Genomic DNA, 23,735 nt, shown 5'->3' on the forward strand with positions numbered 1-23,735 from the left:
GACGTCGGTGACAATGATGACTATGAGAACCTTGGAGAGGGGATAAGCAATGGATGTCGAGCAGGTCTAACATGATACTGTGAAAGTTCAATCCATAGTGGATCCAACACAGTCGCGAGAGTCCAGTCCAAAGCAGATCCAACACAGTCGCGAGAGTCCCGTTCACAGCGGAGCCAGCAGGAAAACATCCCAAGCGGAGGCGGATCAGCAGCGCAGAGATGTCCCCAGCCGATACACAGGCGAGCAGTACATGGCTATCGGATCGGACCGGACCCCCTCCACAAGGGAGAGTGGGACATAGGAGAAAAAGAAAAGAAACGGCAGATCAACTGGTCTAAAAAGGGAGTCTATTTAAACTACAGTTCTTTGGCCATGAAGACACCGCCTATGTTTGTAAAAAGAAGGGTACAAGTTAAAGACCACGGTCCACACAGTGAAACATGGTGGTGTGAGCATCATGCTGTGGGGTTGCTTCAGTGCATTTGGAAGTAGGAATCTAGTCAAGGTGTAAAGAGTCTTAAAGAAAAATATTGGCAAGAAATCCATCCATCTTCAAATGGGGGGGCAGGGACAACAGCTCCAGCAGAGACCCCCAGACTTCCCTCTCCAGAGCAACATTAGCAACTTCTATCCTGGGGAATCCCAAAGCATACCCAGGCCAGAGAGGAGATGTAAACCCCCCCCCATCTGGTCCTTGGCCTGCCCCGGGGTCTCCTCCCAGGGGGACGTGCAAGGAGGACCTCCCTAGGGAGACGCTTGTGAGGCATCTGCACAAGATTCCCCAACCACCTAAGCTGGCTCCTTTCCAAGCGAAGGAGCAGTGTCTCTACTCAGAGTCTCTCTCGGGTGACTCAACTTCTCACCCTATCTCTAAGGGAGATGCCAGCCACCCGTCTGAAGGAAATTCATTTCGGCCGCTTGTATCTGTGATCTTATTTTTTCGGTCATGACCCACACTTCATGACCACAGGTGGGAGTAGGAAAGCATATAGCTCGGTAGACCGAGAGATTTGCCTTCTGGCTCAGTTCTTGTTTCCTTCCCCATCTTTTCCTGACTCGTGAACAAGACCCCGAGATACTTCAACTCCTCCACCCGGGACCAAGTGTCGTTCTCTACCTGGACTGTACAAGCCATCGGTTCAAAACCTCATGCAGTCAGCAGCAAAACTGGGTCTGGGTCACACACGGCTTAGTCAATCAATCAATCAATCAATCAATGTTTATCTATATAGCCCCAAATCACAAATGTCTCAAAGGACTGCACAAATCATTACGACTACAACATCCTCGGAAGAACCCACAAAAGGGCAAGGAAAACTCACACCCAGTGGGCAGGGAGAATTCACATCCAGTGGGACGCCAGTGACAATGCTGACTATGAGAAACCTTGGAGAGGACCTCAGATGTGGGCAACCCCCCCCCCCCTTTAGGGGACCGAAAGCAATGGATGTGGAGCGGGTCTAACATGATGCTGTGAAAGTTCAATCCAAAGTGGCTCCAACACAGCCGCGAGAGTTCAGTTCAAAGCGGATCCAAGACAGCAGCGAGAGTCCCGTCCACAGGAGACCATCTCAAGCGGAGGCGGATCAGCAGCGTAGAGATGTCCCCAACCGATACAGGCGAGCGGTCCATCCTGGGTCCCGACGACTCTGGACAGCCAGTACTTCATCCATGGTCATCGGACCGGACCCCCTCCACAAGGGAGGGGGGGGACATAGGAGAAAGAAAAGAAGCGGCAGATCAACTGGTCTAAAAAGGAGGTCTATTTAAAGGCTAGAGTATACAGATGAGTTTTAAGGTGAGACTTAAATGCTTCTACTGAGGTAGCATCTCAAACTGTTACCGGGAGGGCATTCCAGAGTACGGAAAACGCTCTATAGCCCGCAGACTTTTTTTGGGCTCTAGGAATCACTAATAAGCCGGAGTCTTTTGAACGCAGATTTCTTGCCGGGACATATGGTACAATACAATCGGCAAGATAGGCTGGAGCTAGACCGTGTAGTATTTTATACGTAAGTAGTAAAACCTTAAAGTCTTCCAACATGTTAACAAATCAAAGCCTACGTCACTCCTGGTGAAGAACTACCACCAGGGGGTCAAAGTCAATGTTCTGCACTAATCCCATGAAGAATGTTTTGGGGAGAATTGCAGACCCAGGTTCATGGCAGAAGACCATCCAATGTGGGGGCACTTGAGAGGTTTGCCACAGAGGAATGGGCTGGGGTTGCTGAGGAGATGTTAGTGGGACTAGTGGAAAACTAACACTAGCGAAAATGACACAGCTGCCTGTTAGCATCAAGAGGGCTAATCATTTCGGTCCTGGTACTTCTATCAAGTGGTTGTTTGTGTTTGCAAAGTAAATATTGGAGGAAAAGCTGCATGGACAACCTATTTGGAAGATACTTGAACACAAATGTCATTTTAATTCTGTCCTCAAGTGTAACTGCAGCCACTCAAGCTAGCATTCACCTCTTCAACAACCAGTTGAATTCATTGATTGCTTTGCCAGCCCGGTATGAAACCATCGTCTAAGAGCACATTTTCGTGACTCCCAGCCTGCTGGACACTTCATGTTCTTTGATTAGTTGCACTCTACGTTCTAGTCTGAGCCAATTGAGCCTTCATTTTGCAGACAAAACGATACAATTCCATGTTTGGCACCACTTCTACACCAGGTTGTTGGCAAAGTTACGGATGACGGTAAAGGCTCCGAGATCAAAGCCGCTGATGTTCAGTACACCTTTGTCCCCCGGGTCCCCCAGGGTTCCCCCACCTGAGGTCAGCCCGCAAATCACCAACTTGGACTGGCACCTTAATTTCTGTTGACCGAAGAACCATGTGATCTGATTACTGCTCACTATATACATAAAGACGCATTGTGTGGACATCGAAATGTACTTCTCTGTGCTTCTTTAGCGTAGCCACTGGGTTGGCGGAGTGAGGCGACAAAGCGTTGTTGGTGAGAATGATGAAGACGTCTGCAGGTGTGCCTTTCTTGATGGCCCATGTGATTGGAAGAGTGCAATCAGTGCTCTTTCCGGGGATCTGGAACACAGCATTATGTTGTGGAATCACAAAAACAACACACGTTTCAGGTTCTTCACCTTTATGAGATTATCGGTCATTTGTGCGAGGGTCATGTCGGCTGACACGGCGCACGGCTTCAAAGCTCCTTCAGAGTATGCCAGCACACGCGTGCCCTTCTCTGTTCTGGCAAACACCTGAGGACACACAAGGGAAATAATGAGAGGGGTTTATCGACAAAGCAGGTTAATGGCCTGCAAAGTCGCTCACCTTGGTTGTAATTGAAGGCAAAATGAATGCAGCATGTTATCAGAAACATTGGCGGAATGAAGTGAAAGAATGATTTTTTTTGCTACGTAATGTACATCCTGAAGGATGTGAGGGTTGGACTCCGCCAAGGCTGTCCTTTGTCACCGATTCTGTTCATAACTTTTATGGACAGAATTTCTAGGCGCAGCCAAGGCGTTGAGGGGTTCCGGTTTGGTGGCCACGGGAATAGGTGTCTGCTTTTTGCAGATGATGTAGTCCTGATGGCTTCATCTGGCCGGGATCTTCAGCTCTCACTGGATCGGTTCGCAGCCGAGTGTGAAGCGACCGGAATGAGAATCAGCACCTCCAAGTCCGAGTCCATGGTTCTCGCCCGGAAAAGGGTGGAGTGCCATCTCCGGGTTGGGGAGGAGACCCTGCCCCAAGTGGAGGAGTTCAAGTACCTAGGAGTCTTGTTATCGAGTGGGGGAGGAGTGGATCGTGAGATCGACAGGCGGATCGGTGCGGCGTCTTCAGTAATGCGGACGTTGTATCGATCCGTTGTGGTGAAGAAGGAGCTGAGCCGGAAGGCAAAGCTCTCAATTTACCGGTCGATCTACGTTCCCATCCTCACCTATGGTCATGAGCTTTGGGTCATGACCGAAAGGATAAGATCACGGGTACAAGCGGCCGAAATGAGTTTCCTCCGCCGGGTGGCGGGTCTCTCCCTTAGAGATAGGGTGAGAAGCTCTGCTATCCGGGAGGAACTCAAAGTAAAGCCGCTGCTCCTCCACATCGATAGGAGCCAGATGAAGTGGTTCGGGCATCCGAACGCCTCCCAAGGGAGGTGTTTAGGGCACGTCCAACCGGTAGGAGGCCACGGGGAAGACCCAGGACACGTTGGGAAAACTATGTCTCCCGGCTGGCCTGGGAACGCCTCGGGATCCCCCGGGAAGAGCTAGACGAAGTGGCTGGAGATAGGGAAGTCTGGGCTTCCCTGCTTAGGCTGCGGCCCCCGCGACCCGACCTCGGATAAGCGGAAGATGATGGATGGATGGATGGATGGATGTACATCCTCTGAGGCAGGGGTGCCCATTACGTCGATCGCGAGCTACCAGTCGACCGCGGGGGGTGTGTCAGTCGATCTCCAGCCAGGCTTTTAAAAAAAATAGACCTAAAAATGAGTGATCATCAATCTTCACCAAGGCGTCACTTAAAAGACATTCACGGTACCGGAGGGTCTTGTGAGATGACGCTGGCTGCTGCAAGATCATTATTATGAAAATATGACCGAGAGGAAGGCGAGAAACACTTTTTATTTCAACAGACTCTCGCGCCGTACCTTCCGTCAAAACTCTAAAGGCCGACTGCACATTTCCTATCTTCACAATAAAAGCCCTGCTTCATGCTGCCTGCGCTAACTAAATACAGAGTCTCGGAAAACTGGCGTGCACAAGCGATCCCTCAGAAAGCTGGCGTGCACATCACTTGTGCACGCCAGCTTTCCGAGACTCTTATTATGTTAGCGCAGGCAGCATGAAGCAGGGCTTTTATTGTGAAGATAGGAAATGTGCAGAGTTTTGACGGAAGGGACGGCGCGAAAGTCTGTTGAAATAAAAAGTGTTTCTCGCCTTCCTCTCTGTCATTTTTTCATAATAATGAACTGGCAGCAGCCAGCGTCATCTCACAAGACCCTCGGGTGCCGTGAATGTCAATCAAGCAAGCTACGGAATTTGCCGCCAATGTTTTTCTTGTAAAGTGTATGGAAGCTGGATGAATTAGATGCCAAAAACCAACCACTTTCATGTGGTATTGTACAGAAAGGACAACTTTTTTTCTCCTCCATTTGAAAATGTGGGCGGTATCATCATTACTGTCTGATTCCAATCAATGCAAGTCATCAGAATCAGGTAATACACCAACTTATATTCTTGTCTTGGTGAAAGAAAGACATCTATATGTGTTACACATGCTTGTATTATCATTAAACACAATTAACTTGTTTACAAAAATGTCTCCTTCATAAATAAATAAATATAAATGATATATATAAATGAGGTAGATCCCCTCGAGTTGGTCAATTGAAAAGTAGCTCGCCTGCAGAAAAAGTGTGGGCACCCCTGGCTTATATAGATACTTTTGGAACCCCTTCCAACTTGATGCAAGTTCAAATCTTGATCGTAGATTTGTGAGCTCTTTTGTGCGAGGCATGGTTCACATCAGGCAATGCGTCTTGAGAACTTACCACAGGTGTGTGTGTTTTTTATAGGGCAGCTTTAACTAACACTTGTGGTCTGGTCACTTTGATTAGACTCCATGTTATCTTGAGTCCTGGCTACCAATCAGCTCTTGGAGAAGCCATTAGCCTAGTGCAGGGGTCGGGAACCTTTTTGGCTGAGAGAGCCAAAAAAACAAATATTTTAACATTTGTATCCTTAAGAGCCATATAATATTTTTTTTAACACTGAACACAACTAAACATGTGCATTTTTAAGTAAAACCAACATTTCTAGAGTATAATAGGTCTCTCATTCTTTGTAAGAACATTGTTATTCTGAAGCTAACTGTGGAAGGGGCGTGGCCTGTGGGCCTGCAGTGAACTGAGGTGTGCCAGGACCGGCCTCTAAATCAGCGACAGGTGCGTAGACGGCCCACCTGGGCCTTGTTATCTAATCACCTGTCACTATGTTATAAGCAGCAGCCAGGAGGAGAGACGGGGTTGGGGCTGGAGCCAGAGCGCGAGCGAGAACGAAAGAGAAACAGACAATCGCTGGAAAGCAACTGAGTGACTTATTGAAAAACAAAACAATATTGTAACCCTGAAACAGGCTCTCATGTCGGTGCTTGGGGGTCTGAAGAACCCCCAGGAGGGCAAGCCCCACACTAACCAATAATAAATAAAAAACTTCTTACCATTAACGCAACTTCTTGAACAGGTGCGGTAGAAAACGGACGGATGGATTAAAAATGCATGAGAATGTTTTATATTTTGAACATTATTTTTAACACTGTGATTACAAGTGGAATTATTCATTACTTATCGTGTTAAGCAACGTCAGCTCAGATTTATCTGAGAGCCAGGTGCAGTCATCAAACGAGCCACATCTGGCTCTAGAGCCATAGGTTCCCTACCCCTGCCTTAGGGTCTTACGGGCGGCATAGCTCGGTTGGTAGAGTGGCCGTGCCAGCAACTTGATGGTTGCAGGTTCGATTCCCGCTTGTGCCATTCTAGTTACTGCCGTTGTGTCCTTGGGCAAGACACTTTACCCACCTGCTCCCAGTGCCACCCACACTGGTTTAAATGTAACTGAGATATTGGGTGTCACTATGTAAAACGCTTTGAGTCACTTGAGAAAAGCGCTATATAAATATAATTCAATTCACTTCACTTACCATTGCAACCAGTGCGGCCGCGACTGCAGTGCTGACTGATGTCCCTGGGACCATACTGGTCAGGGACGTGCTCACATCCACGGCCACAATGAACCTTTTTCCCACTCGCTCCACATTCTGGAAAAGAACAGCTCAATTCAGCAAATGGATGCTGTATATTTGTTGCATACCACTTACAATTCAGCAAATGGATGCTGTATATTTGTTGCATACCACTTACAAAGAAACTCTTGTAAAAAGCAAAGTCCAGGGCTTTGAGGATATCGGCGTCTGCTTCCCATTTACTTTTCCCCTCATAGCCTTGGCCTCGTTTGTAGTTTTCAGCAGCCAACTGGATGCTAAATGGGTGCACTTTTGCCTGGAGGGAAACAAGGAGCACTGGCTAGAAAACAGAAAAACAACTGTATGCCAAGATGAAGCTGAAAGGCCATACCTTTTTTAGCGCTGCCTCGCTGCGGATTCTCTCACACAGCGCTTCGGTTTCCGAACTACCAGGCTGAAGCACCTTTTTGAATGTCATTTTCCCCAGGATCTTTAGTGCTGACTGGAGAGGCATTTCCTTTAGCAACGCTCTCCACACCTGGGGGGGTGACAAAGCTTTTCAGGTGGAGATGTACCAATCAGTATTGGACAATTTGCATGAACAAGTAGACCAGGGGTGCCCACACTTTTTCTGCAGGCGAGCTACTTTTCAATTGACCAACTCGAGGGGATCTACCTCATTTATATATATCATTTATATTTATTTATTTATGAAAGAGACATTTTTGTAAACAAGTTAAATGTGTTTAATGATAATACAAGCATGTGTAACACATATAGATGTCTTTCTTTCACCAAGACAAGAATATAAGTTGGTGTATTACCTGATTCTGATGACTTGCATTGATTGGAATCAGACAGTAATGATGATAACGCCCACATTTTCAAACGGAGGAGAAAAAAAGTTGTCCTTTTTGTACAATACCACATGAAAGTGGTTGGTTTTTGGCATCTAATTCATCCAGCTTCCATACACTTTACAAGAAAAACATTGGCGGCAAATTCCGTAGCTTGCTTGATTGACATTCACGGCACCCGAGGGTCTTGTGAGATGACGCTGGCTGCTGCCAGTTCATTATTATGAAAAAATGACAGAGAGGAAGGCGGGAAACACTTTTTATTTCAACAGACTTTCGCGCCGTCCCTTCCGTCAAAACTCTGCACATTTCCTATCTTCACAATAAAAGCCCTGCTTCATGCTGCCTGCGCTAACAAAATAAGAGTCTCAGAAAGCTGGCGTGCACAAGTGATGTGCACGCCAGCTTTCTGAGGGATCGCTTGTGCACGCCAGTTTTCCGAGACTCTGTGTTTAGTTAGCGCAGGCAGCATGAAGCAGGGCTTTTATTGTGAAGATAGGAAATGTGCAGTCGGCCTTTAGAGTTTTGACGGAAGGTACGGCGCGAGAGTCTGTTGAAATAAAAAGTGTTTCTCGCCTTCCTCTCGGTCATATTTTCATAATAATGATCTTGCAGCAGCCAGCGTCATCTCACAAGACCCTCCGGTACCGTGAATGTCATTTAAGTGACGTCTTGGTGAAGATTGATGATCACTCATTTTTAGGTCTATTTTTTTTAAAAGCCTGGCTGGAGATCGACTGACACACCCCCCGGGGTCGACTGGTAATGGGCACCCCTGAAGTAGACCATCACCACTGCCAATTACAAACCACATCCCCTCTGGCTGACACTATTTGTAGTCCCCCGGCTGACAAGCGGCTAGCAGCTAGTCTTGTATGTCCATACACAGTGTGGAGCCACTCCCCTAAGTTAATAATCATCAAATAAACTGCATTTCTTAGTATCCCAAGTATCATTATCAAGTACTGGGGAAAGCCAGGAGCAGGCATGCTAATAGCCTGGCTTGAAACAACACCAAGAAATAAGTGCCGAGTAAACTTTAAAGGGGAACTGCACATTTTTGGGGAATTTTGCATATCATTCACAATCATAATGAAAGACAAGATAACATTTTTTTGATGGATTTGAAATATTAAATAAAAGTCTGCTTACCGCGTAGACAAAGGTAGCTCCTTTATCCTTCATCTCACCCATAAAGTCCAATAAATAACTATTTAAAAACACTCCGTTTACATTTGGTGATTTAACTATCAACAATTGTTAGTGATATTGTTAATAGAAGTGCTAACGCAGACAAACTATTTTTAGTGATCACTTCCTTTGTCCCTAGATTTACATCATGGAGTGGTCTGCTGCTTCCTCGCTTCCCTGCCAGTTCATTCTAGATCACCTCACCTGGACATGAGACGTCTGAGTAGGTATTCTGACAAGTGGGTACACTTTGACCGCCATTTAGGACCTGAAACTGGCGAGGACGACACAAAAAGACCCCCCTTTCTTTGCAAGGATTATGAGACATTCTGCATCTAAACGGGAATATATGAACATCCTAGCAGTTGGCATCCCAATGACAGCAGAGCTTGTACAGTAAGTGATGTTTTATTATGTTTGTTGACTCTCACAAAGTCTGCAGTGAGTAAAAATCAGTCTTGAAGAAAAAAAAACAACAGACTGCGTTGGGTTTTTTAAATGTATGCTCTGGGTATGCTTAAATGACCAAAAGATGTAAATATTACATGTTATTATGAATGTTATTACATTACATATATACTTACATCATGTATATATTACATGTTATTATGAATGTTACTACATGACATATATACTTACATCAAGTATATATTACATGTTATTATGAATGTTACTAGATACTACATATATACTTACATCATGCATATATTACATGTTATTATGAATGTTACTACATGACATGTATACTTACATCATGTATATATTACATGTTATTATGAATGTTACTACATGACATATACACTTACACATGTTTAGATTTTTCTATACATTCTAAGTCGTAAAACATGGCCAGTACAAGGTGGCTAACAATGCAGCTAATGTATTGCACTATTGTAACATAAAGCTTTCTAAAAAACACAAACATTACTCCATTTACATGCCGCGATCTGAATACAAAAAATATTGTTATTAGAGGTGCTAACAGAGAGAAACTACTTTTAGCAACGCCGTGATCACAGAGAGCTAACTAGCGACATATTGAGCTGCTGCGTGGCCTCAGAAATTGGGGAAAGTAGAAGGCTGTGGACATAAACCCACAAGTTGGTCAGCTTTGACAGCCAACTTGGACCCGGAGATGTCCAGAAAGACACACATGAATGTGTCAGTTACTGAATTACATATACCGTATTTCCTTGAATTGCCGCCGGGGAGCTAATTAATTTAAAACCTCGTCTCACTCCTGCGCTTACCAAAGGCACGCGGTAAAAGTAAGCATGCGCTAATTATTTTGAAACCTCTTCTCACTCCAGCACTTACCAAAGGCATGCAGTAAAAATTTGAGTGTGATGTAAGCTTGGACCTTACATTGATTGATTGATTGATTGATACTTTTATTAGTAGATTGCACAGTTCAGTACATATTCCGTACAATTGACCACTAAATGGTAACACCCGAATAAGTTTTTCAACTTGTTTAAGTCGGGGTCCACGTTAATCAATTCATGGTACAAATATATACTATCAACATAATACAGTCATCACACAAGTTAATCATCATAGTATGTACATTGAATTATTTACATTATTTACAATCCGGGGGGTGGGATGAGGAGCTTTGGTTGATATCAGAACTTCAGTCATCAACAATTGCATCGACAGAGAAATGTGGACATTGAAACAGTGTAGGTCTTACTTAGTAGGATATGTACAGCCAGCAGAGAACATAGTGAGTTCAGATAGCATAAGAACAAGTATATACATTAGAAGTACATTTGAGCTGTTTATAATCCGGGGAGATGGGATGTGAATGGAGGAGGGTATTAGTAAAGTGTTGAAGTTGTCTGGAGGTGTTGTTTTAGAGCGGTTTTGAAGGAATTCGAGGTTCAGACGCATGTTCGTCAAACTAATAATAATAATAACTGCTATAGCAGCCGCAACATTAATGCTGCCACAACGACAACTCTTGCTGACCTACTGCCCTCGGTAATGGCACCATTCCCAAAGTATGTGGGCTCTATTGATAACCTCACTAACAACTTTAACGACGCCCTGCGCGAAACCATTGATAACATAGCACCGCTAAAGTTAAAAAAGGCTCCAAAAAAGCGCACCCCGTGGTTTACAGAAGAAACTAGAGCTCAGAAATTATTATGTAGAAAGCTGGAACGCAAATGGCGCACGACTAAACTTGAGGTGCACCATCAAGCATGGAGTGATGGTTTAATAACTTATAAACGCATGCTTACCTTAGCTAAAGCTAAATATTACTCAAATCTCATCCACCGTAATAAAAACGATCCTAAATTTTTGTTTAGTACGGTAGCATCGCTAACCCAACAAGGGACTCCTCCCAGTAGCTCAACCCACTCAGCTGATGACTTTATGCAATTCTTTAGTAAGAAAATTGAAGTCATTAGAAAGGAGATTAAAGACAATGCGTCCCTGCTACAACGGGGTTCTATTAACACTGACACGATTGTATGTACGGCGGATACTGCCCTCCAAAATACTTTCTCTCGTTTTGAGGAAATAACATTAGAGGAATTGTTACAACGTGTAAATGGAATAAAACAGACAACATGTTTACTTGACCCTCTTCCTGGGAAACTGATCAAGGAGCTCTTTGTATTATTAGGTCCATCAGTGCTAAATATTATAAACTTTTCACTCTCCTCGGGCACTGTTCCCCTAGCATTCAAAAAAGCGGTTATTCATCCTCTTCTTAAAAGACCTAACCTCGATCCTGACCTCATGGTAAATTACCGACCGGTGTCTCACCTTCCCTTTATTTCAAAAATCCTTGAAAAAATTGTTGCGGAGCAGTTAAATGAACACTTAGTGTCTAACAATCTATGTGAAACCTTTCAATCCGGTTTCAGGGCAAATCACTCCACGGAGACAGCCCTCGCAAAAATGACTAATGATCTATTGCTAACGATGGATTCTGATGCGTCATCTATGTTGCTGCTCCTCGATCTTAGCGCTGCTTTCGATACCGTCGATCATAATATTTTATTAGAACGTATCAAAACACGAATTGGTATGTCAGACTTAGCCCTGTCTTGGTTTAACTCTTATCTTACTGATAGGATGCAGTGTGTCTCCCATAACAATGTGACCTCGGACTACGTTAAGGTAACGTGTGGAGTTCCCCAGGGTTCGGTCCTTGGCCCTGCACTCTTCAGCATCTACATGCTGCCGCTAGGTGACATCATACGCAAATACGGTATTAGCTTTCACTGTTATGCTGATGACACCCAACTCTACATGCCCCTAAAGCTGACCAACACGCCGGATTGTAGTCAGCTGGAGGCGTGTCTTAATGAAATTAAACAATGGATGTCCGCTAACTTTTTGCAACTCAACGCCAAAAAAAACGGAAATGCTGATTATCGGTCCTGCTAGACACCGAACTCTATTTAATAATACAACTCTAACATTTGACAACCAAACAATTAAACAAGGCGACACGGTAAAGAATCTGGGTGTTATCTTCGACCCAACTCTCTCCTTTGAGGCACACATTAAAAGCGTTACTAAAACGGCCTTCTTTCATCTCCGTAATATCGCTAAAATTCGCTCCATTCTGTCCACTAAAGACGCTGAGATCATTATCCATGCGTTTGTTACGTCTCGCCTCGACTACTGTAACGTATTATTTTCGGGTCTCCCCATGTCTAGCATTAAAAGATTACAGTTGGTACAAAATGCGGCTGCTAGACTTTTGACAAGAACAAGAAAGTTTGATCACATTACGCCTGTACTGGCTCACCTGCACTGGCTTCCTGTGCACTTAAGATGTGACTTTAAGGTTTTACTACTTACGTATAAAATACTACACGGTCTAGCTCCATCTTATCTTGCCGATTGTATTGTACCATATGTCCCGGCAAGAAATCTGCGTTCAAAGGACTCCGGCTTATTAGTGATTCCCAAAGCCCAAAAAAAGTCTGCGGGCTATAGAGCATTTTCCGTTCGGGCTCCAGTACTCTGGAATGCCCTCCCGGTAACAGTTCGCGATGCCACCTCAGTGGAAGCATTTAAGTCTCACCTTAAAACTCATTTGTATACTCTAGCCTTTAAATAGACTCCCTTTTTAGACCAGTTGATCTGCCGTTTCTTTTCTTTTTCTTCTATGTCCCACTCTCCCGTGTGGAGGGGGTCCGGTCCGATCCGGTGGCCATGTACTGCTCGCCTGTGTATCGGCTGGGGACATCTCTGCGCTGCTGGTCCGCCTACGCTTGGGATGGTTTCCTGCTGGCTCCGCTGTGAACGGGACTCTCGCTGCTGTGTCTTGGATCCTCTTTGGACTGGACTCTCGCAACTGTGTTGTATCCATTGTGGATTGAACTTTCACAGTATCATGTTAGATCCGCTCGACATCCATTGCTTTCCTCCTCTCTAAGGTTCTCATAGTCATCATTGTCACCGACGTCCCACTGGGTCATTATTGTCACCAATGTCCCACTGGGTGTGAGTTTTCCTACCGAGGATGTCGTGGTGGTTTGTGCAGCCCTTTGAGACACTAGTGATTTAGGGCTATATAAGTAAACATTGATTGATTGATTGAATATAGAGATGCACTTACTTTTATACCTGTTGGGAGTGCATTCCACATTGATGTGGCTTAGAAAGAGAATGAGTTAAGACCTTTGTTAGATCGAAATCTGGGTTTAACGTGGTTTGTGGAGCTCCCCCTGGTGTTGTGGTTATGGCGGTCATTTACGTTAAGGAAGTAGTTCGACATGTACTTCGGTATCAAGGAGGTGTAGCGGATTTTATAGACTAGGCTCAGTGCAAGTTGTTTTACTCTGTCCTCCACCCTGAGCCAGCCCACTTTGGAGAAGTGGGTTGGATTGAGGTGTGATCTGGGGTGGAGGTCTAAAAGTAACCAGACTCGCTTATTCTGGGATGTTTGGAGTCTAGATTTGAGGGTTTTGGAGGTGCTGGGGTACCAGGAGGTGCAAGCGTAATCGAAGAAGGGTTGAATGAGAGTTCCCGCTAGAATCCTAAAGGTGCTTTTGTTGACCAGAGAGGAGATTCTGTAGAGGAATCTCGTTCTTTGGTTGACCTTTTTGATCACCTTGGTTGCCATTTTATCACAGGAAAGATTAGCCTCTAGAATGGAACCTAGGTAGGTGATCTCATCCTTCCTGGTGATAACAATGTCACCCACCTTTATAGTGAAGTCACTGACCTTCTTAAGTTTGATATGGGACCCAAATAGGATGGATTCCGTTTTACCTAAGTGTATGGATAGCTTGTTGTCTGCGAGCCAGGTGCAAATATTGAGGAGTTCAGCACTGAAGATTTGTTCCACCTGTGACTTGTCCTTTCCGGATACCAGCAGGGCCGAGTCATCCGCATACAGGAACAATTCACAGTGGCATGCTGATAGCATGTCATTTACGTATATTAGGAACAGTAAAGGTCCTAGTATACTGCCTTGGGGGACTCCACTGAGAGGGGAGGGGACATGGTGCCGTTCACCTCTACAACCTGTTTCCTCCCCTCCAAGTAAGATTGCATCCAGCTCGATGAGGTTTGGTCGAATCCGATTGCTCGGAGCTTATCCAACAGTATAGCGTGGTTAACGGTGTCAAAGGCCTTCTGAATGTCCAGCATGACCATGCCGCAGTATTTTCCCGCGTCCACCTCATGTTTGATGTGGCCGGTCAGATCCTACGGAATAGCTCTTAATCTTCTTCCCTTTACGCGATTTCAAATTTACCGGTATTGAAATCAGCCTCCTCCATTTTGAAAATGATGACAGGGGAAGTGTCGCTCGTGACGTCACGAGTTTGACCGGGCGGTAATACTAAGCATGCGCTAATTATTTTGGGAAGCGAGTTTGACCCGCCAGTAATTCAAGGCAGGCGCATGCTTTTCCAAGATGGCGCTGCTGTAGTGGCTGCTGTTGGCAGGAACTCTGTGCTCTTGTGTCATCCTTTTGTTTTCATGTCTTATTATATTTTTTTGCCTTTTGGTCCGGGACTGTGTGACAAGGGGTGGCACTTTAGCGACTTCTGCTGTGCTTTTTTGTGGACTTCTGGATCTGCCTCCCGGGAGCATTTTGGCCATGGAGACCAGCTGCTGGGTGTCTGCCACACCGGAGTCGGTTTGGAGCGACTGGAGGAGATGCGGATGAGGGGACAGGGCTAAGGAGCTAGCACTGAGCGCCGGGAGGGAGAGGTTTCGCGGTGTCCTGGCTGGGTGAGCGGGTGTCGGACGCCTCAGTCACCTTGGACGTATCCTCGCTCATCCATGCGAACTGGACGCTGGCCGAGAGTGGAGTCGGCTGTCCTGGTTGCTTTGTTGGGTCTGCTCCTGTCTCTGGCTATGCTCCCTCCACCCCAGCGGACGATGGCGTGGAACACCGCAGAGGCCACCACAGTGGATATGTTGCTTTTACTTTTTATTCATAGCTGTATGTAGAAGTGTCTGGTTGTATCTGCTGCTTTAATGTCCTATGTGTTCTTTGATGTTTGATGTTTCCCTCTTACAAACATGTAAGAGGGGTGTGTTCTATGGCTATGAGTTGTTGTTGTTTTTTTTCTTGTTTTTTTTCCCTTGGCCTCGGTCTGCACCCCCTCTCCAGGGCCCAGGCTAAGACCGATTTGTATTGTATTTTATTTTATTTTAATCTTCTATTTTTTCCTCCCATTCCACCCCCCTTGTTTACCTGTATCTATTTTTTTTTTGTAAGGGGCGCTGGAAGCCGGCAGACCCGTCAGCGATCCTGTTCTGTCTCTCTGTAATGTTTGTCTGATCTTCAATCAATCAATCAATGTTTATTTATATAGCCCCAAATCACAAATGTCTCAAAGGACTGCACAAATCATTACGACTACAACATCCTCGGAAGAACCCACAAAAGGGCAAGGAAAACTCACACCCAGTGGGCAGGGAGAATTCACATTCAGTGGGACGCCAGCGACAATGCTGACTATGAGAAACCTTGGAGAGGACCTCAGATGTGGGCAACCCCCCCCCCTCTAGGGGACCGAAAGCAATGGATGTCGAGCGGGTCCAACATGATACTGCGAAAGTTCAATCCACAGTGGCTCCAAGACAGCAGCGAGAGTCCCGTCCACAGGAAACCATCTCGAGCGGATCAGCAGCGTAGAGATGTCCCCAACCGATACAGGCGAGCGGTCCATCCTGGGTCCCGACGAGCGGTCCATCCTGGGTCTCGACTCTGGACAGCCAGTACTTCATCCATGGTCATCGGACCGGACCCCCTCCACAAGGGAGGGGGGGACATAGGAGAAAGAAAAGAAGCGGCAGATCAACTGGTCTAAAAAGGAGGTCTATTTAAAGGCTAGAGTATACAGATGAGTTTTAAGGTGAGACTTAAATGCTTCTACTGAGGTAGCATCTCGAACTGTTACCGGGAGGGCATTCCAGAGTACTGGAGCCCGAACGGGATTGTGCTGAAAATTGTGATTTTCCTGAAGGAACTCTCCTGACGGAATAAATAAAGCACTATCTAATCCAGGGGTGCCCATTACGTCGATCGCGAGCTACCAGTCGACCGCGGGGGGTGTGTCGGTCGATCTCCAGCCAGGCTTTTTAAAAAATAGACCTAAAAATGAGTGATCATCAATCTTCACCAAGACGTCACTTAAATGACATTCACGGTACCGGAGGGTCTTGTGAGATGACGCTGGCTGCTGCAAGATCATTATTATGAAAATATGACCGAGAGGAAGGCGAGAAACACTTTTTATTTCAACAGACTCTCGCGCCGTACCTTCCGTCAAAACTCTAAAGGCCGACTGCACATTTCCTATCTTCACAATAAAAGCCCTGCTTCATGCTGCCTGCGCTAACTAAATACAGAGTCTCGGAAAACTGGCGTGCACAAGCGATCCCTCAGAAAGCTGGCGTGCACATCACTTGTGCACGCCAGCTTTCCGAGACTCTATTTTGTTAGCGCAGGCAGCATGAAGCAGGGCTTTTATTGTGAAGATAGGAAATGTGCAGTCGGCCTTTAGAGTTTTGACGGAAGGGACGGCGCGAAAGTCTGTTGAAATAAAAAGTGTTTCTCGCCTTCCTCTCTGTCATTTTTTCATAATAATGAACTGGCAGCAGCCAGCGTCATCTCACAAGACTCTCGGGTGCCGTGAATGTCAATCAAGCAAGCTACGGAATTTGCCGCCAACGTTTTTCTTGTAAAGTGTATGGAAGCTGGATGAATTAGATGCCAAAAACCAACCACTTTCATGTGGTATTGTACAGAAAGGACAACTTTTTTTCTCCTCCATTTGAAAATGTGGGCGTTATCATCATTACTGTCTGATTCCAATCAATGCAAGTCATCAGAATCAGGTAATACACCAACTTATATTCTTGTCTTTGTAAAAGAAAGACATCTATATGTGTTACACATGCTTGTATTATCATTAAACACATTTAACTTGATTACAAAAATGTCTCTTTCATAAATAAATAAATATAAATGATATATATAAATGAGGTAGATCCCCTCGAGTTGGTCAATTGAAAAGTAGCTCGCCTGCAGAAAAAGTGTGGGCACCCCCGATCTAATCTAATCTACTATATGCCCTGCGGCAATTCAAGGAAATACGGTATGCTTACAGCATGTAGGTTGTATTTTAGTGTGCTTTATAGGCGAAATTGACTTTTGCTGGTGTATAAAAAACAAAAACCAGTGTTTTCATCTTATATAAGGACTTTGAAGGATAGACAAAAGAAGTGCAGTTCCCCTTCAAGCTGCATGTGATGTACAGACATCAATAATTACAGGAGAAGGAGTTCCTTTTAACAATCTTCTAGGTGCCTTAGTGGAACGAATGAGGTATTCAAAAGCTTTGGCTTTTAGGGAACAATTTGACCGGAAGCGTCAATGCGTCACATTCAGCGTTCAGTACGATGAAATAACGCAAAGAGGTACTCACCGATTTGGACTTGAGGTGGTCTGTAAGAAGCTGCTCTCTCTCCAAGTTGTGTTCCTCAATCAAAGTAATGACCTCGGTTTCGTCACAACTGTGCCTGGCCTTCTCCACCACTTCCAGATAGGACAGCACCTTGGATACCTCATCCGAGTTGTCTCTGTCGGCGTACGCCACTTGGACATCTTTCCATTCCTTGGTTACATACTGGCAGATCAGGGCAATAGCTGGAAGAAACACGCCATAGTAAACAAACTGTGCGAAAAGCTCATAAAAACACCACATCCAACATTTTTTCTTATCATCAGCTTCTTTGCAAAGTCATCAATCAGTTTAAATAAGGTGAGAAGGACTCTAAAACTAGATGAGGCTAGTTTGAAAGTCCAGGATGAGTGGAATGTATTGATGTTGGAATGCTTTGAATAGCTTGAAAGATGTGGGTGTTGTGGAACTTTGAAAAATGTCCAATTCATTTCAATGGAAACTTCCTGGAAATTTTGGGAAAAACTGGATTTTTTTAAAACGGAGCATGAATGTCCCAAATGAACTGAATTGGTTGGTGTTGGAATTGTTTGAATCGGTCAAGAAATGTTGAAGTAGTAACATTTTTTTTAATTAAGAAAAGGTATTACGGAATTTTGGCCAAAAACTGAATTTTTCCAGTTTAAAAAGCAATTTTGTTTTTTGTTTTGATTCAGAGGAATTTTTTGATAGTACAAAGGTTGAAAAATGTAGAAGTAGTCGACAGAAATAAGGGTTAAAAAATTGGGAATTCCTGAATTTTTTTTTAACTTATAAAAATGGTTGTTTGTATGTCCAGGATGAGTGGAATGTGTTGAAGGTGGAATGCTTTGAATTGGTTGAAAAATGTGGAAATGGGGGAAGTTTAAAAAATGGCCAATTTATTTTGAACGGGGAAAATGTCCCGAAAACTTGGAATAGTAGAAAATCCAGGATTTTTTTTTTTTTTAGAACAATTGGAGAGCACACAATTGTTGAACAGGCTGAATATTTTGAAAATGGAACAGCTTGAATCGGATAAAAAATGTGGTTGTTGTGGAACTTTGAAAAATGTCCCATTCATTTCAATGGAAACTTCCTGGAAATTTTGGGAAAAGCTGGATTTTTTTGAAAACGGAGCATGAATGTCCCAAATGAACTGAATTGGTTGGTGTTGGAATTGTTTGAATCGGTCAAGAAATGTTGAAGTAGTAACATTTTTTTTCATTAAGAAAAGGTATTACGGAATTTCGGCAAAAAACTGAATTTTTCCAGTTCAAAAAGCGATTTTGTTTTTTGTTTTGATTAAGAGGAATTTTTTGATAGTACAAAGGTTGAAAAATGCAGAAGTAGTCGACAGAAATAAGGGTGAAAAAATTGGGAATTCCTGAAATTCTTTTAACTTATAAAAATGGTTGTTTGTATGTCCAGGATGAGTGGAATGTGTTGAAGGTGGAATGCTTTGAATCGGTTGAAAAATGTGGAAATGGGGGAAGTTTAAAAAATGGCCAATTTATTTTGAACGGGGAAAATGTCCCGAAAACTTGGAATTGTAGAAAATCCAGGATTTTTTTTTTTTAGAACGATTGGAGAGCACACAATTGTTGAACAAGCTGAATATTTTGAAAAAGGAACAGCTTGAATCGGATAAAAAATGTGGGTGTTGTGGAACTTTGAAAAATGTCCCATTCATTTCAATGGGAATTTCATGGAAATTTCGGAAAGAACTCGAATTTCTGGAATTTTTTTGAACTTGGAAAATTGGTTGTTCGGATGTCCTGGATGAGTGGAATATGTTGAAGGTGGAATGATTTGAATCGGTTGAAAAACGCGGAAATGGTGGAAATTTGAAAAATGGGCAATTCATTTTGAATGGGGGAAATGTCCCGAAAACTTAGAATTGTGGAAAATCCAGGATTTTTTTTTTAGAACGATTGGAGAGCACACAATTGTTGAACAGGCTGAATATTTTGAAAATGGAACAGCTTGAATCGGATAAAAAATGTGGGTGTTGTGGAACTTTGAAAAATGTCCCATTCATTTCAATGGGAATTTCATGGGAATTTTGGAAAGAACTCGAATTTCTGGAATTTTTTTGAAATTGGAAAATTGGTTGTTCGGATGTCCTGGATGAGTGGAATATGTTGAAGGTGGAATGATTTGAATCGGTTGAAAAACGCGGAAATGGTGGAAATTTGAAAAATGGGCAATCCATTTTGAATGGGGGAAATGTCCTGGAAAACCTGGGAATTTTTGGAATTTCTCAAGGGAAAGGCCTCGGTTCCCGAATAGGCAGAACTGTTTTAAGTCTTAACGCTTAGAATCGGGTGAAAAAATGTGGAAAGTAGCGGAGAAGAAAAATAAGAATTGGAGATTGACACCATAAAATGGAGTAGGGTTAGGTTCTTGCTTGGACCACTAAGTAGTGGACTGAAGCCACAGCACCTCTGGTGGTCGCGGCCATGAAACACGGTAGTGAAAAAGAAAAAAAAGGAATTTGAAGAATTGCAACGTGGATTGATCCGTCTCCACCCCACCCGGTGTGGAACTGGAACTACAGGAAGTGGAAATAAATTCCTTACAATTCAAATTGATGGCCAAGTAACGGAAAAGGTGTGTCAAGACTGTTTTCTAAACATCCCAGCCGTGAGTTGAGATGTAGATCTGAATAAGTACGAACGGTTGGTTTTGCCAGACAGGGGAACTTTAAATGAAATAATTCAGATGAAATGAAAATGAAAATATAACGTGTGTGGGTTATGGTGCAAAAACAACTGGAATATCATGGAATTGGAATTCTACTTCATTTCAAATTGGAACTGGAATGATGTTTTACCTTCATCGGCTGGTTTGGTGTGGGAGAGCCTGAGTAAGTCCTGGTGTGACCAACCCTGTCTTTGTTTACATGTGCTGACGGCCGCAGCCAGACCCAGAGCATCCTGCTTGCTGTACCAGTCGGACACGGCTTTTCTGAGGGCCCGTCCCCACATTCCACACTTCATGTCTTCCTTCAGTTCTTTCTTGTACTGGATGAAAGAGAAAAGATGGGCGGGCCGCGGGCAAACCTCCTTCAGCGCCTTGAAGGCCGCCTGTCTGGTCTTCAGCTCAGAGTGTTGCGAGCACAACGCCAAGGCAAAAATGCAGGGCTCCACTCGGACCGCTTGTCCTTCCTGAGCAAACTTCTGGATGGTCTCCACCACCTGGACGCCTTGGCCCTCCTGGAGCATGGAGAGCATGGATCCCACACGCTCCATGCCCGGACCTGCCTGGTCTCTGGTAGCGTAGGTCATCTGGTCTGAGCCGTAGCAGAGGAAGCGGCACAGTCTGGTCTGGTCACTCACCTCCCACTGGCTGCCGTCTCCTTGCATTGTGGGACCACCTGGACCAGAGAGGACAACAAGAAGTCATCTTCGCTCACCGGGATGAAGGACCGCCCTACATTCTAGCGCTAGGTGACATCATACGTCAGGGGTAGGGAACCTGTGGCTCTCGGATAAATCTGAGCTGACACCGCTTAACACGATAAGTAATGACTAATTCCACTTGTAATCCAAACGTTAAAAATAACGTTCAAAATATTAAACATGTTCATGCATTTGAATCCATCCATCCTTTTTTCTACCGCACTTGTTCAAGAAGGTTTTACTACTTACGTATAAAATACTACACGGTCTAGCTCCAGCCTATCTTGCCGATTGTATTGTACCATATGTCCCGGCAAGAAATCTGCGTTCAAAAGACTCCGGCTTATTAGTGATTCCTAGAGCCCAAAAAAAAGTCTGCGGGCTATAGAGCGTTTTCCGTTCGGGCTCCAGTACTCTGGAATGCCCTCCCGGTAACAGTTCGAGATGCCACCTCAGTAGAAGCATTTAAGTCTCACCTTAAAACTCATCTGTATACTTTAGCCTTTAAATAGACCTCCTTTTTAGACCAGTTGATCTGCCGCTTCTTTTCTTTCTCCTATGTCCCCCCCTCCCTTGTGGAGGGGGTCCGGTCCGATGACCATGGATGAAGTACTGGCCGTCCAGAGTCGAGACCCAGGATGGACCGCTCGTCGGGACCGAGGATGGACCGCTCGCCTGTATCGGTTGGGGACATCTCTACGCTGCTGATCCGCTTGAGATGGTTTCCTGTGGACGGGACTCTCGCTGCTGTCTTGGATCCGCTTGAACTGAACTCTCGCGGCTGTGTTGTAGCCACTATGGATTGAACTTTCACAGTATCATGTTAGACCCGCTCGACATCCATTGCTTTCGGTCCCCTAGAGGGGGGGGGGGGGGGGGGGGGTTGCCCACATCTGAGGTCCTCTCCAAGGTTTCTCATAGTCAGCATTGTCACTGGCGTCCCACTGGATGTGAATTCTCCCTGCCCACTGGGTGTGAGTTTTCCTTGCCCTTTTGTGGGTTCTTCCGAGGATGTTGTAGTCGTAATGATTTGTGCAGTCCTTTGAGACATTTGTGATTTGGGGCTATATAAATAAACATTGATTGATTGATTGAAGAAATTGCATGATTTATTTATTATTGTTTTTTTGAGGGCTTGCCCTCCTGGGGGTTCTTCAGACCACGATATTTTTTTATTTTTCAATAAGTCTCTCGGTTGCTTTCCAGCAATTGTCTTTTTCTCTTTCGTTCTCGCTCGCGCTCTGGCTCCAGCTCCAACCCCGTCTCTCCTCCCGGCTGCTGCTTATAACAGAGCGACAGGTGATTAGATAACAAGGCCCAAGTGGGCCATGTACGCACCTGTCGCTGATTTCGAGGCCGGTCCTGGCACGCCCCGCTTTGCTGCAGGCCCCGCAGGCCACGTCCCTCCACAGTTAGCTTCAGAATATCCACGTTATTACAAAGAATACGAGACCTATTATACTCTAGTAATGTTGGTCTTACTTAAAAATGCACGCGTTTAGTTGTGTTCAGTGTTGGACAAAAAAAATGATCTGGCTCTTACGGAAATACTTCTTAAAATATTTGGATTCTTGGCTCTCTCAGCCAAAAAGGTTCCCGACCCCTGTCATACGTGTTAGCTTTCACTGTTATGCTGATGACACCCAACTCTACATGCCCCGAAACATCAACAACACCCGGGGTGTAGTCACCTGGAGGCGTGTCTTAATACAATTAAACAATCACCTGGAGGCGTGTCCTAATGAAATTAAACAATCACCTGGAGGCGTGTCTTAATGAAATCAAACAATAGATGTCCGCTAACTTTTTAAGTTAAAGTAGCAATGATAGTCACACACACACACTAGATGTGGCGAAATTATTCTTTGCATTTGACCCATCACCCTTGATCACCCCCTGTGAGGTGAGGGGAGCAGTGAGCAGCAGTGGTGGCTGCGGCCAGGAATCATTTTTGGTGATTTAACCCCCAAATCCAAGCCTTGATGCTGAGTGCCAAGCAGGGAGGTAATGGCTCCCATTTTTATAGTCGTTGGTATGACTCGGCCGGGGTTTGAACTCACGACCTACCCATCTCAGAGCGGACACTCTAACCACTAGGCCACTGAGTAGGTAAGATAGGAGTTAAACCAAGACAAGGCTAAGTCTGACATACCAATACTTGGCTTGATACACGCTAATAAAATATTATGATGGAGGGTATGGAAAGCGGCGCTAAGATGGAGGAGCAGCAACATGGATGACGCATCAGAATCCATCGTTAGCAACAAGTCATTAGTCAATTTTACGAGAGCTGTCTCCGTAGAGTGATTTGCCCTGAAACCGGACTGAAAGGCTACACAGAGATTGTTAGAAGCTAAGTGTTCATTTAGCTGCTGTGCAACAATTTTTTTCGAGGATTTTGGAAATAAAGGGAAGGTGTGACAGCGGCCGCTAGTTTACCATGAGGTCAGGATCGAAGTTAGGTCTTTCGAGCAGAGGATGAATAACCGCTTTTTTGAATGCTAGGGGAACAGTGCCAGAGGAAAGTGATAAGTTTATAATATTTAGCACTGATGGACCTAATAATACAAAAATCTCCTTGATACGTTTCCCAGGAAGTGGGTCAAGTCAACATGTTGTTTGTTTTATCCTATTTACACGTTGTAACTTTAAGATAGGAGTTA

General features: G+C 44.7%; 1 protein-coding gene across 2 annotated transcripts in view; it reads right to left on the reverse strand.

Moving 5' to 3' along the window:
- Nucleotides 1–2,391: 2,391 nt before the first annotated feature.
- The window catches only part of LOC133550812 (RNA-binding protein RO60-like), a 35,027-nt gene continuing 13,683 nt past the window's right edge, over nucleotides 2,392–23,735 (reverse strand). Inside the window, exons 2-9 of one of the 2 annotated variants that reach the window (XM_061896866.1) lie at nucleotides 20,505–21,047; nucleotides 17,675–17,895; nucleotides 7,097–7,243; nucleotides 6,884–7,021; nucleotides 6,664–6,780; nucleotides 3,105–3,221; nucleotides 2,899–3,045; nucleotides 2,392–2,819 (exon numbers count right to left, since the gene is read on the reverse strand). In XM_061896866.1, the coding sequence (XP_061752850.1) occupies nucleotides 2,667–2,819; nucleotides 2,899–3,045; nucleotides 3,105–3,221; nucleotides 6,664–6,780; nucleotides 6,884–7,021; nucleotides 7,097–7,243; nucleotides 17,675–17,895; nucleotides 20,505–21,047 (1,583 nt within the window). In that variant the 3' untranslated portion in view covers nucleotides 2,392–2,666. The remainder of the gene's footprint in view (nucleotides 2,820–2,898; nucleotides 3,046–3,104; nucleotides 3,222–6,663; nucleotides 6,781–6,883; nucleotides 7,022–7,096; nucleotides 7,244–17,674; nucleotides 17,896–20,504; nucleotides 21,048–23,735) is intronic. The other variant, XM_061896867.1, reaches the window with a different exon arrangement.

Source organism: Nerophis ophidion, linkage group LG04, assembly GCF_033978795.1.
Source record: "Nerophis ophidion isolate RoL-2023_Sa linkage group LG04, RoL_Noph_v1.0, whole genome shotgun sequence".
NCBI classification, from domain to species: Eukaryota; Metazoa; Chordata; class Actinopteri; order Syngnathiformes; family Syngnathidae; genus Nerophis; species Nerophis ophidion.